The following is a 14,977-nucleotide window of genomic DNA, read 5'->3' on the forward strand; positions in this document are numbered from 1 at the left end:
TGCTAGAATATGGTACTCTATAGGCAATACCATATCTTTTCACATCTGCTTGATCCTGTTCTTGAAATCCAGTTTGAAAGCTTGTGAGAAGTAAATCCTGCCTGATTGGTATAATGAATTAAATGACATTTCCTCATTAGCATGCACCTGGGCTGCATTGCACAAGTACTTAGGGGCACTGTCACTATCCAGAATATTCATGCATTCAGCTCTTAATCTCTGAACTCTCTGTACACAATGGAACTTTTCAGAATAGCAAAGCCAAGCTTAATTATGCAGTGAGACATGCTGGATGTACTGGTCAGGTCTTGTTCCTTAGGGTCATGCAGTTTGAAAGCACAGCTGTAGGCAGTTTGCAAAGATTGGTTCTCTCTTTTCCTTCTAAGATACTGTCACATCAGCCATGAGCATTTTCTGCTATAATTTATTGTTTCTTCCCATACTGAAGGGTATGCATTTTTTCTTGACTAAATTAAACAAATCAGTCATTTCACAAAAGTTTCCAAATGAAAGATGGTTGTAAGCAAGACCAGATATGTTCTCTTTACAGATCTGGGGTTCAAAAAGAAGAAAAAAAGAAAAAAAAAAAGAAAGAAAGAAAAGAAAAGAACAAGGAAGCTTGAAAAACAGTTTACATTTTGCTTTGGGCTAATTAGATCTTATCAGTGAAAAGACAGAGATTTCTTTCTTTAGCATGATGCCATGGTCAAAGTTGACCTGGTGTTTATGAAAGCATATTGCATGCTGCTTTTCAGCTATAACTATAGAGTTTAAATTAGTGATACTCATAAAAAGTCTGATGTTAGGGTGTGCGGAGCACTGACTTTCAGAGCACACACATGTATACAATTAAGGTCTCAGGAATGGAGCAATTACAGGACATTTGTCATTCATCTCTGATGCTGTGTTAGAATGTTATTAATAGGAATTTTTCTTGCTTTCTTTCTGACTTTCATAGAGGCAAGAAATAAGACCCCTGGGGGGAAAAACACTCTACCCTATCCTAGCGCCTTGAAATACTTGAACTCTGAAGTCAGTAAAGCACAACTCTATCTCTGAATATTGGAGCTTTAGCCATAGTGTTATCCTTGGCTTCAGCAACTTTCAGCAAATTGGGGACAAACCAGTATTTTTAAACATCAGATGACTGCAGTCTGATTAATAAAGAAAAAAAAATCTTGCCTTCAGCTTAGTTATAACAGTCATCTTGAACTGTATCTCCCTCCAACAGATCAGCCTTCTAATATTGGAGTACATTCAGGATTGGCTGAAGGGATGCTATGACCTTTCTGCTAGAAAAAACAAGTCTCTTACAAAAAAGACAAACATCTATCTCTCGGAGGCTAGAAAAGTGACATTTTTAAAGGTGACGTGTGGTCTGAATGCATCCCTGCCTAGTCAGCAGCCCTCAGCTAAACCATAAGCAATACTTCATTATCCCATTCAGTCCTGAACAGATCACAGCCTGTCCTCTGTAGTGGTAAACCTGTACCTTTTTCTGTCCCCATTAAGCCTCAACACAGGGATTCTTTGGACTGGTCTGTCTTATGCATTCCTCCAGCTGCCCAACAGCAGCCTGCCCTGGCTTCATTCATTCTTATTCCTCTGTCTTTCTCTGGATATCATTTGCAGATCAGGAGTTGAAGTCCCTGACTGATCTCAGCATTTACTGTAAATTCATTCTATTTTAATACCTAATATTCTCCTGAGGCATTTGCTTTCAAAGCAATTAGACATCTGTCAGCACCTTTGGTAGATTTCAAGCTTTCATATCAGTATCCTAAGGTGGAAATAGCATTCCAGTTGAAAAATCATAGCTTGGTCTTAAGGTTGGAGTTTTTCAGTGAGTAAATCTTCTTTAAGCTGATGAATGCAGCTGCTGCCTTGACAATTTGTGAGTTTATTTCCTTCTGGATATTCCCACTGGCTTGCATGTTACTGCCAAAGAATGTCAATGGAGGCATTTTTGTATTCCTTTTGCCTTCTCAAGCAGTGTTTGAACTGGGAGTTACAAGGGCTCTCATTAGGTCTGCTTTTTGTAACTGTTCATTAACCCCCTCTTTTTTACAGTGCTGAACAATCCTTTGATCTTTGCATGTGGGTGGATTTCCAATTTACAATGGCTATATTGTCAGTTTAATGCATTATGGTTAAACTACATGAATTTTGCATATGCATTTTTCTGATAGTGGTATCACTGGCAATGCCTGGTGGAAGGAAAAAACCACTTCTTTGTTTGACACCAGCATCTCTATTCAACCACTTGTCGAAGTCCCCAGCTTCCTAGAGTAGGCAAGTTGCTTGTGGGTTTTCTCTCAGTACTTGCATAGTAGCTCAGGTGGCAGGCAGAGATCCACACACCTCCGAACCAGGTTCCAAAACCAGTCCTCTACATTCACAGATCACTTTACTCCATCATACATCAAAACATGTGTGTTTCTTGAGAGTTACACCAACACTTGTAAAGGCTTTTCCAATTTTGACAGTATATTTGTTACTACCAGTGATAGAACTCAATATTTGCCCCAAAAGTCCAGTGTCCAATCAACTGCATTTTAAATATGATCAGTGCAGTTACACTGTGCAGCACTGGAGCCTCCCAGCGTTCTGCACAGTGGAGCTGTACCAGCTCTACAGAAGCTGGATCAGGTGCTGGGCTGTAATGCTACTTTTACCCCTGCAGCCCAGGGCACACACTGCCACAAGCGATACGCTCTCTCTGCCAGCTGTTGGCTGCCTGGAAATTCTTCTGTGTGCCAGAAGGCCACAGCACCTTTCCTTACTCAAACTCCTCATGACCTGTGTCCAAGTCTGAGTATCCTGTATCAGAGGGCACAGAGTGAATCTAGCCCTGAAAACTGTTCTGTGGATATGCTCACTTGCTCTATAAGTATTTGGGAACAGAGAGACTGTAGCAATGCATTTAGCTGTCCAGAGTAGGAGGGAAGGTATTTATGGGAATTTGCTGTTCAGTTGGAGTTTGATTTTTATGCCTCTTTTAATGATGTCCTCTTTTCATAGTGCAGCATGAGTAACAATTCCCCCTTTGTATGTATTTTGTATCTATTCCTATTTCCTATTGAAATTCCTAGGAAAGAGACTATCCAAGTACAGAGTTGAAAATTTCGTCTTAAAATAAGCCAGATGTCCAACCTTCCTTTAGCTGCCAAGCCCAAAAGAGTTCAAGAAAGATGTTAAAATCTGTCTTCCTGGCTGTGAAAAACTAATTGCATAGCATAGGTGATGATCCCAGTCTCCCAGGAGAAGGAATAAAACTGCTTCGGGCAAAAACTCTGCTGTTATTTGTCTAAGGATTGGAGTTGGCAGTGTCTGTGGAAAAAGTTTCATTGCTTGCCCTCCTTGCTGGTTAACAAATGCAGAGACAGGAACACAGACAAAGGTAGGTGAGTGTTTGTATGTTGGTATCTGAAAACCTTATTCACCTTATGAGAAAAATGCTTTTTTCTTTCTTTCTTTCTTTCTTTCTTTCTTTCTCTTTCTTTCTTTCTTTCTTTCTTTCCTTTCTTTTCTTTCTTTCTTTCTTTTCGTGCCCCCCGCCCCCCCCCTCCCCCCTCCATTAAGAGCATTCATAAGCACAGGGAGTGCCTAAAAGCCAGAGACAGAGGTTTCAGACTCAGTATGTTACAATCATGTGAAGGAACCCCATGGCCTGGATGGGTTATTTTATGCCTGAGTGGTAACAGCTATTCTGTTTGTAAAATGGATGTACAATTCACTCCCCTTGCAAAGGATTTTGTGAGGATTAAGATTAGTAAAGCACTCCGAAGACTGAAAGTGCCACTGAAATCCTGAGGATTAGAGGTTGCATATGACTAGTGAAGTGGAAGGGCCTAATAGTTGCATTTATCAGGATAAAAATTGTTAACTTTAAATCCAAATGTAATGGCCATGCCTGACTGGCCTCCAGACGGTAGAAATCACTGAAGGCACACAGTGCTGGGGAAGAGCAGAGGGACACCCAAGACTAATGTAATACCTAGATCTCACTGCAGAAGCTCAAGTTATGAAGGGGGTTTAAATAAAGGACTTAAATGATTGCTTTTTGGAATAGCTCACTGTAGGGCATACAAAGGAAGGGCTCATTCAGCATCATCCTAAATACCATAACCATGGTTGAGGTATTAATAGGCAGTGACCAAATTTTGATGTAAATTCAAAATTTGAAAATCTAAGTGCAAAAAGATCTGTCGTAAACTAGTGTGTTGACCCTAAATTGAAATAAGAAGGATGTAAAGGGAAAAAAACCCAACAATTATTTATTTAAAAAAAAAAAAAGAAGTTCCGAAATATATGTAAAATTTTAATATAGTACAACTGCTACCTTCAGAATACAATAATCAGGTCGTGGAGGGGACTGCATAGCTGGAAACACAGAGGTAAGCTGCACACCAGGATGGCTTAATGGCAAAGTCCAGAAGGGATCTGAGCCAGAGTTTGTTCTGAATGGAGAAATTCAGTCCTAGAGAAAGGCACTAGGAATAAAAAGGCTAATAGGAACAAAGAGCAGGTGAAATATAGGGGGAAAATTAAGAGAAAAGCAAATACAAATTCAGTAAGTACACCAAATACAAGAAACCTGTTTAATAAAGTAATTAATGTGACTAAAGAAGAAAATTAGATAAACAGTCTATGTTATTTTTGACAACAGGCTTCACTGATCCTACAAGTCCTCCTACCCAGAAATAAATTGTTCATATTGTGTAAAAGTATTTCTGCACTGGGTTGTCTGAAGCAGGACTCCATCAGACCTATTTTACATGGTCCTGTTCATCTGAGGCCATTTTTTCTCAGGCCTTTTAGTGATCTACACAGGAAGGAAAAGCTCCCTGTGCTCTACCCAGAACAAAGCTATACTTCTTGTATCAGATGGTCTTTGAGAAGCAGCGGGGGTTTCTTGTGATACTTCCAGAACAAAATGACCACAGCTTTGCTCTGCTCTCCCCCATAGATGGGGGAGGTGGAGGCCTACATATATTCCGTATGTTCTTTTGCCCCTGGGTCCTAGCCTTACAAGCATCCACACTGCATACACATCCTTCATACTTGGACTTCAGTCCAGCCCAATGGTGCTCATCTTTTGAGCTTCTTCAATGATTGGCATGCTGTTTTTAAGAAGTAACACTCTGAGGCGATAGTGTTTTTGAGGGAGAGAGCTCCATTGCTCTGACTTTGTTCAGAAACAGCAGAGGACAGAAAACATGATCTTTTTGACACCATCCTAATTATATCTCCCAAGTTTTCCCCCACCTCCTCCTCTCCCCCATCGTTTGCTTGTGTGTGGCTCTAGCAGAAATAGGAATGTTACCAAAGTCCTGCAACCCATTGTTTCTTTATTTTAAATACAAGGTTCTTTTATTAACTCCAGCTGGTGCACCTCACTGTGCTCACTGTGTTTGCTTTATTAAAATTGAACAGCGTGCAAGTAGGACATTGTAAATCACAAGTGACTGGGCCAGAGGAAGAGGGAGGGAGGGGGAGGGACTCCAACTGTATGACAACAAAGAGAGCGTATAAACAGGCTGGGCCTCCTGGCTAATAGGAGCCAAAACTCGTGGAGTACAATTTACAATTGCTCCCAGGAGGACAGACAAGTGCCAGACGGTTAGCAGGGATAGATGAGAGTGAATACTTGAATACCTGATGTGTTCTCTCGTATACTGGAACAGAGCTTCTCTAGAAGTCTGGGCATGCAGTAGGAGCTGCCTGCCTCTGCTGTAATCCTTGGTTTTATCTTATATCAGTGCCTGGCAGTGGTCATCTTGTCTGTGGAGGAAGCCTTGTTAGGCCATCCAAGTCTTGGAGAGGGCTTTTAAACCAAGACAACCAGTACTACTGGGTCCCTCATGGAGAGGGAGATGGAAGCTGCTCGTCCATAATTAAGCAGTATACGTTTTCCAACTTTGCCTCTTTGTGGCTGGTGGAAGGAATTGCATCTCTGCCTGCTTGAATGTCATGGGCATCCACAGGGGCAGTCCACGTAGATGGACTCAGAGCAAGTTCAGACAGAAAGACAACAGCTTCCTTCCCTGTGCCAGGACAGTTCCTCTGCTCATAGCACTCCCTGAAGCTGCAAAATTGTCATGGACAAATGCAACAGCTGTATGAAGGGTCCCTGGCTGACACAATGACCCTGTTGTTGAGTCCTTAGCACCATAGTGAGCTGCCAGTCTGCTGCACACTTCAGCTCTGGCGGTGATTTTTCTGGTGTATGTGTGTATGCGATTTGGAAGCCACTCTGCTTGGACCATATCTCACTGCCTTCTCTTCTCCAGTGCTCCTCAACCTGTGGGAAAGGCCTCCAGTCACGCGTGGTCCAGTGTATGCACAAAGTCACCGGGCGCCATGGCAATGAGTGCCCTGTCCTGTCCAAGCCAGCGGCCTACAGGCAGTGCCACCAAGAGGTCTGCAATGAGAAGATAAACGTCAACACAATTACCTCGCCCAGACTTGGTAAGTGAAGAGGTGTTGGGGGAAAGATGCCACCTGTGAAGGACCAGACAAAGCCCAGGGTCCCAGTGTGCCCAGTGTGATAAAAGTGGGGCTTCAGAGGATTGCCCATGGCCAGAAATTAGGAGAAGGCCTCCCCAGTCAGGCTCTAGACTGAAGGTCTAGTGTGGATAGGTCCTCTCTTATCCACTGATCCCTGCCTCAGACTTTGCCTAAGCTGGAGTGCTCAGCAGTGGATAGACCTGAGAGACCAACAGGAGCACACAAATGGTGGGTGATTGACTGACTAATCAAAGAGGTGGGGGAGCTGACAGACGTATCTTTCTCCATCACAAACACCTTCAACACCTTGCTTTTGCTACAGTGAGTGTAAAGTATGATAATCTATTCATCCATGCCCCAAGAAAAGTACATGACCTTGAAAAGTAGAGCATCACGGGGGTTTTTTTTCCTTTTCATTTGCTGCCACAAGAATGTGGTTTGATGAATTGATTTGCCCAGCGAGGCAAGAGAGCATCCAGCCTCTTTCCGTGAACCCTTTGATTTTCTGCCACTGTCCTTCTCCTCACCCCACCTGCATCTCCTGTGTACCTTGCTGAGATGAGAATATGGTGATAAGCCATCTGTCTCCCAAAACACCTTAACACTGTATGTAAGAAATGTCTCTAGTTAAGAATGCTTCTGTTAATACAAAATTGTGGGAATCCATGATTTTCCACGTCATATTTGCTTTGTTTATAAGGGGATAAAAATATATTTTTCCAAACTTCAGCCCTGTGTGTTCAGCCACAGCTCCAAGAACCAAGCTGGTTTCTTTACATTTCACACATCATCACCAGTAAGATGAAGTTAAACTGAGCCATCAGCTATACTGACACAGCCTCATCCGTGCCTCCCATTACTTTTCAGTACAAGAGGCTGGGTTGTAAACAATGCTGCTAACAGCTTACCAGAAAGAACAGCCTCCACCCTCTCAGCTTGTAGGCTAAGAAGCCTCTAGTACACATGAAAAGGCAGAGCTGCTAAGTAATAGAGAACCATTTTTTAATAGCATTGTCCAGTATTAAATAACACTTAAACTAGGACTGGACTTGAAGCTTCTGAACTGAAGTTTGTTTCCCAAAAGTTTAACAGATGTTTAAAAGAATATTGGAAATTTTATCCTTGCAAATGCAGTCATACTGAGGAGCTTCTAACCTCTTTTGTTTAAGAACATATGAGAGTACTTCCCAGATATTTTAGCACTAAGAGCATAGTGAAAGGAAAACATTTCATTTGAGAAGTAAGCCCTTGATACACTGATGAGACAAGAAATCCATCCTAATTCACATTTTAGGACAAAGCAATAAAAAACTCACATGTTTAGAAGACTGAGGCGGCTCAAGTTCCTGCTGAAAGTAATCTGCAAGTAATTTGGGATGCTTTTGTTTCTCAACCGGGCTTGGAATCACCAGGGCCAGAAACAATGGTGTTTGATATTAGCAGAAAGATATATCATTGAGTGTTTTGCTCTTCCTGCTTATACACAATTCGCATTCGATTATCTTTAAACAAGATTTTCTGTTTTCTGAAATGGAAACCTCACCAAAAGAAATTATACAGAAAAAATTTCCAGTAGTCTACAAAACCCATGCTGCCTTATCCCCACTCCAGAATGTTTTTCATCCCAGGTAACATTTTCAGAAGTATCTAAGTGTGGAATTCACCTCACCTGACTATTTCATCTGTGTCCAGTGTCCCTCAGTGGAGACACATTCGGAGGGGGTTTATTCTGTCCCTCAGGCACCTGACCCACCTCACTTCCTCAACATGCTTTCTGTCTTACTACACAACCTATGAGGGACCTTGGACCTCTAAAATATTACAGTCCTAGCTTTGTTTGTGGCTCAGTGTCTTTCTATTATATAAAGTCTGTTATCTCAGATTTATAAGGTCTATCTCAGGTGTTCTTGCAAGATGTGTAATTTGTTCAGCTACATCACGTTTTCTATGCCTGGTTGGAACCATAGCTAATGGGGAGTGTTGCAGATCTAACCCTCTCAAAAAGCGCCTCCACTGCTGGCAGACTCAGAAATAGCTCTACCCTCCCGCTGTTTAGGATGGTGACTTCCACTCAATTTTTTTCTCACAATAAGGTTTTTTTAAATTGGCTTCATGTTCCTTTTTTTCCTGGGACACTGCAACTTAATTTCATCAGATTCTGTCAAACTTTTGCTTCTTGTCCAACTGAACAAAGCTTCAGTGAAACATTCCTACCAGTTTTGCTGCCATTGTTTTCTGGTGCTTGGCACTGAGACTCACAGCTAAATACAGGATAAGACCCTTTCCTGGTTTCATCCAGCAGAGATGAGGAACAAGGGACTCAAGATGCTGCTGGGTCAACACTTTTTAATGTTCTTTAATCAGACCATTTTTTCCCAAGCTCAGAGGCCACAATATTCGTTTAGAAGATTTTCCAATTATCACAGAATTTGTAAGAACGCTACATACAATTTATAAATCACATACCGTAAAAAGCACTCACTATACGTGTGCATTTTTATCCAGTGTACAGTTTTGCTACCATTACTTTTTTATAAAAGCACGTATGATCCTTTAATGATATTGTCAACAGATTCAGCAACAGTGTCTTTCCCCCCTGCACAAACCTTTTGTCAGTCTGAGGGAGCTTCTGCTGTCCACCCCCCCCAATAGTTAATTGTTGTCCTACTGTTTTTACTACACTAAGAAGTATTATTTTTTACTTCCTATTAATTTATCTTTACATCCATCAAATTGGGTTTGATTTTGCTCCTCTGTAAAAATGTTTTCTACCGAGAGGATGTTGGCCACTCCTGAAAATGTGCATTAGCAAAGCACTCTCCCTGGGAGCACACAGCTTCCCATTGACTGCTGTGCCATGTTCATGGACTTAAATATAGGCCAATGCTTTAGGCATTTTGTTCATCTAGGGCTATTTGTCACTGAGACAAAATAGGTACAATGTGAGGAGGCTTGCGCTCCCCAGTCATGTCCAGCTGCACCCTTGCAGTGAGCATTTCCAAGAGCCTGATATTTCGGTAGAAAGATCATCATCTGATCTCCAGTGCTAACAGCAAGATTGGCCCTTTCTTCCCTCATATGCAGTGATTTTGATCACACCTGCAATGCTGTTCTCTGGCTAATCTGCTAGTTTCTCCTTTCTTTTCTTGTCCAAAGCTGCTCTCACGTACAAGTGCACAGGCGACCAGTGGACAGTGTACTGCAGGGTGATCCGGGAGAAGAATCTGTGCCAAGACATGCGGTGGTATCAGCGCTGTTGCCAGACTTGCAGAGACTTTTATGCAAACAAGATGCAGCAGAAGAGTTAATGAACCTGTGCTACTTCTTAGAGTATTACAGCTATTTGTATGTAAATCACGGACTAGTAGGTCTGAGTACTGGAACTTCATGAGTTGCTACAATGTGGTGGATTCCAAAGCATACCTAATAAGACTTGAAACTAATTCTACAGACTGGATACCAAAGTAATCCACTCATCCACCTTAAAAAAACAAACAGAAAGAGTCATCTCAAGGAGCCAATCATTTTATCATATTTTGACATCCTTACATTTTTCATTAATACTTTTTACTTTAATATATTAAATCACCAGCCACTGGATGGCTTGCTACCATTAAAGAAAAGGACAAGAGTTGCAAAGTGATTACATTGACTAAGGCTATGGGTACCTCCATGAAGGAAGGCCTCTGGCAAAATAATTCAGCAAAGGTAGAGACATTACTTAATCTTTTAATCTTGGCTTTCATCTGATGTTTTCAATTCCCAACAGTTATCCCACCGTGGAGTGGGCTTGGAGGGACACACATAAATGAAAGGCTTAATTTAAAGAGAGGATTTGCTGTAAAAGCTTATGAAAACTGATAGCAGAGGATGGACATCTCTGAAATTCCTGCAGAAAACTCAGTACAATTATATCCAACATTCCAAGTCATATTTTTTAGAGCAACTAGTAGGGACTGCTCTTCTTTCTAATTTTAAAAAACAATCCTCTCTCCCTTTTCCCCAGAATAATATTGTTTCTTTTATGAAACTTAATTTTTCTCTGAGCTTAGTGAAATGGAAGCTTACTAACAGCAGTAGATAGTTATTTTTAAGCAAGAACCATTTACATGAGATGGGAGAAGCCAGAAATCATTTCATCCAGTAGAGCTCACTGAGGGATTGCTTGGCCTAATCTCTCTCCAGTTTTTACAAGTCAATCAGATAATGAGACTGAATGTTTTTTTTTTAAGAAGACCATGAAACTGGATAGGGTTGGTACAGAAACAGGATTTGGAACAACCTTTGTGTGAAGGATGGAGTGGAGAGCAGAAGAGGTGTTTCCTATCTCTTGGCTCTTGTATACATCTGAGGTTATGTAGCCTTTTGAGTCAAAAGTAGTCAGGGATCCAAGACATTCAAAGTGTAATCTTGAGCTTGTTGAAGCCATAAGGCTAAGACTTCCATTGCCTTCAGTAGGGGTTAGGATTTTGCTCACTGTATTTTAATGCTTCCTGTCTTACTTTTGTGGTGCTATCAGGTTTGGTGCTATCACATTGGTGCTATCAGAGCACTTAGCAAGTGCTGCATATATGATACTCTCTTCCATGTCTCTGCACTTTAAACCAAACTCCTCTCTGAGTGTGAGACTTGAAACAGGAGCTCTACCCAGGGCAGAATTTGTCCCCTCCATTAGTCCTACAGATCAATGTCTCCCTATCTTGCTCCAACATGTATCATTTCCCTTGCCAGGGTCCAAGGTCAGTTGTGCAGTGGTTAAATTACAGCCCACTCTTCAAGATATGAACAGAGCCGTTTGGATGAATTACAGCTTTGTACTCGCTCTAGAACTGCATGTTACTGTTTTTTTCTTTGGAGATGAGTGCAGAACTAAGCCCAGCTACTACCCCCTGCCCCTGAGCCAGTCTGAATCGCAGCTCACACCTGTCCTCAAGTTGTCTTTGTTGCTGTTGTCTCATTTTTTTGAATGCAAGGAGGGATAAAGACTCTTAGTACCTAACATATCTTTAAACCAACTTTTTCTTCCTTATTACAATCCTTTCAGTATCCAGGACCTCACTGGAATAACTCATTGGTTATTTTATTAGGGGCTAAGTTTTACAAGCACAGGGAGCTAATGTTCATTGGCAGACTAATACTGTGTGGGCTTCACATTCGCATCTGTGCTTATTAGTGCAAATGAGCGTGTGTGCACACAAGAGCTGGCCTGTATGCACAACGGCACATTTGCACACAATTTTTTCTCAAGTGCCTGTCTCAAACAGATCTGCTTTCCAATGCTCCAGATGATTTTCTCTATCAGGGAAATGATTCCAACTTGGTTTTTGTAATGCTGGGTGTTCTTTTGGCATCTTAAAGTCAGGATCAGACCTCCTTCTGTTATCCCCACCCTGTAGCCCAAACGCTGAGGTTGTGTAACTACTTAGCAAGTAATCAATGGAAAATGTTGCTGGCAGGGGCGACGGAAGATTTAGGCAATACCACAGTGATGTTCAGTTAGGCAAATTAATAGGTAGATGAACTGCTAATGAGAAAGTTCCAAGAGATCAGGCAGAGCCCAGAGGACCTGATTTATATTGGTAATTCACAGTGGTAGTTTTCCCCCTTGCCTGCTGTCATACCCTGCAGTAACACATCTCTGCCGGTACAGCAGGGCTGTGAGTGTCCTTGCTGCCTCCCTACCACCACAGCCACCTACAGCAGTTTGGTTGAGATGGGTCCCCTTACATCCTTCACTTGGTTTGGAGTTTGCCATTTTTCTTTTAATGGACAACATTAGCACATGAAGTGGCCTGGCCCAATGAACACCACCCCCTTGATGATCATTTTTGGCATTACCAACAGTCCTGTTGGGCTGCTGAAGGATTTGCCATCGGGCTTCTCTGTTATCTTGGAAGAATAGCATGTGCATTTATTATTAATGGGAATCAAAGGTGCTTTTAATTAGCAGGGGTCCTTTTTCCTTCCAGTGCTGATCTGTCATCCTCTCTAGGCAAAAGGTGGGCTCCTAGAAAGGTGCATAGGAGAGGAAGGATTTTAATTCTTATGTTTTTCACTAATAATTCACTACTGGCCCCTGTCCAGAACAGGATACTAGGCTAGTTAGACCTGTGGCCTGTCCCAGTATGCTAGGTCCTGGACTTCAAAGGACACTTGGGTCCAAGTTCTGGGTTCTACCTAAGGAAACATGAATTTACAAGGAATTCTTTCGAATGTCTGAGCACTGAAAAAAACACCTCACTTGCTCCCACAGCCCACTGAATAGCGTGCATCAACCTTTTTTTTTTAATAATCAGAAACCAACATTAATTAAAAACTGATGGCACAACACAGCTCCATTTTATTACATTCTCTTACTTCATATGGTGACAACCTTCCCATTTTATAATAGCCAGAAAAATAATAATAATAAAAAAGTTTAACTCTGTTCAATACTCTTGCACTTCTGTTTTGTATCATTTTATAGGAGCTTTACTATGAATTTACAGCTATGCTCTGCCCTCAGTTACTACATACTGGTGAAAAGCAAGCTGTTTGTTTCAGTGTATCTATGACAATACTTTTTTTAGTTGTTCGTAAGAGATTGATGCTCTTTTGATTACAGTGGTGGTATTTCCATATTGTAAACAATACTCTGTACTGTTACTAAAGTACTGTACATTTCTAGTTGCACAATTGTGTTATTGAGTGTAGATTCTCACTATCTCATGTATGGTGCTATTTTTTGTTGGTGGAAAAGAATGTTAGCAGTCGATTATTGCTTGATATTTTATTATAATACAGGGATATATTCTCCATGGCAATAATATCATTTAAGTTTTTCATTACAGAGTGAAATGTATATATTTTTCCATTAGCTAATTTGCATATGTACTGTATCCATGGTAATTTTCTTTTTGGTGCTGGTTATAAATAGAAAAGATAAAAACAGTCAAACTGAATGGAACCAGTTGTAAATGAAAACAAAAAAAAAGAAAAGAGGATCATTCCATTTTGAAAAAATTGAGTATGTTGAATAATAAATTTATTTTTTCCATAACAACTTTAATAAGGTTTCTGAACTTGAAAAAAACACAAAGTAAACCAAACAGCTAACATGAAAATTAAAAGAAAGGAGTGAAGCTCTAAGTAGTACATTATGCATCTGTCTAATACTGGACTGAGACTAGGATTCGGTTAAGTATAGGCCATCTGTTTGATAGCTGTGGTAGGTGTAAAAGGTCGTTTGTCAGTAAAATTCTGGCATCTCAGAGTTCCCAGTGTGCTAACAAATCAAGAAATTATGGGTCTTGTCCCGGTCACATTGCAAAATAAAGCACAGGGAATATTAATACCTGATTAATGCCTTGCAAGGTCTGTGGTCAGTGACACAACAGTAGAAAATGCCTGTCTGGAAAAAGTGAGCCAGGCTCCGTTTGGGGTATCGCTGTGTATGCCTGAGCAGGCTGTGGGGAAGCTAAAGCATGGGGGGGGGGGCGGAACACGACATTTTGCAAGTGCTTTTGAGAAAGGTTGCTTTCAATGTATGTTGGAGCTGAGATGAAGTGGCAGCTTGCTGTATGTTTAATGGTGGCTGCTCCACAGGCGCAACCTGATAATGAAGACTGCTGAGCATGTGGAAATTTATACTGGAGCAAAACTGTCCCATCCGTTGGAAAGGTATCTACATAACCTAGCTGCACACTTCCCTGGTGTGAAATAAACAGAATTACTTCAGTGCCAAGTGTTTTGGATGTCTTTGTTGTAGGCACTAGCCAGAATCTTTGTACTATTTAACTCCCCCCTCAGCATGGTGAAGATGTTTTTTGCAGACAGCTGCACACAGATATGCCTGTAGGATCCTCTCCCATCCTGTTGTACAAAGATGCCATCACCTGTATCCGTATTCCATTCTTGATAAAAGGACGCTTCTTGGAGATAGGAGCAGCACCTTTCTAAAGCAGCCTTAAAAACAAAACGAAATACGGCTGATGTGAGAGTCCTCCTCCTAAATGATTTCCAGGAATGGAGTTTATACTTATATTAAAAATAGAGCTCATTTACTGATCTCACGCTGGCTTCTTGGTGATGGCACAACACTGATAGGCTTCCTAGTCTTCAGAGGAGATACCAGCCCAGCTGCCATCATAGATATGACTGTTAACAGCAGCAAAATTGTAGAAACTCCATCCAAGTGTTGCTGTATATTAACACATCATCGTGTTTGTGTATTGCCTGGAGTCAACATATGATTGCAATTGTTGACCTGTTTAAACAATAAAACAGCTATAAGCCTTTGGAAGCCAAAAGGCTTTACATTAAGCTGGGATATGGCAATGGGTGGGAGGGGTGTAAGGAATGCTGTCATACATTTGGCTTGAAATTTTCCTGGTATGTGCCAATATCTCTTCTATAAATCCAGTAGGCTTATATACTTAGTTTGCCTATTTTGCATGTAGCAGTTTGCTGTTTTTCTCTTATTCCTAAT

General features: G+C 41.2%; 1 protein-coding gene across 2 annotated transcripts in view; it reads left to right on the forward strand.

The window, feature by feature from the left end:
- Positions 1-14,226, forward strand: part of ADAMTS17 (ADAM metallopeptidase with thrombospondin type 1 motif 17) — a 201,234-nt gene extending 187,008 nt beyond the window's left edge. The window contains exons 22-23 of one of the 2 annotated variants that reach the window (XR_008238279.1): positions 3,093-3,400; positions 6,294-6,446. Coding sequence is in view for 1 of the 2 variants with exons in the window: in XM_052808107.1 (XP_052664067.1) it covers positions 6,294-6,471; positions 9,667-9,818 (330 nt within the window). In the remaining variant the exon portion in view is untranslated. Of the gene's footprint in view, positions 1-3,092; positions 3,401-6,293; positions 6,472-9,666 lie in introns of those variants that run through there. The other variant, XM_052808107.1, reaches the window with a different exon arrangement.
- The last annotated feature ends 751 nt before the right edge of the window (positions 14,227-14,977 follow it).

This window comes from Harpia harpyja, chromosome 14 (assembly GCF_026419915.1).
Source record: "Harpia harpyja isolate bHarHar1 chromosome 14, bHarHar1 primary haplotype, whole genome shotgun sequence".
Classification (NCBI taxonomy): domain Eukaryota; kingdom Metazoa; phylum Chordata; class Aves; order Accipitriformes; family Accipitridae; genus Harpia; species Harpia harpyja.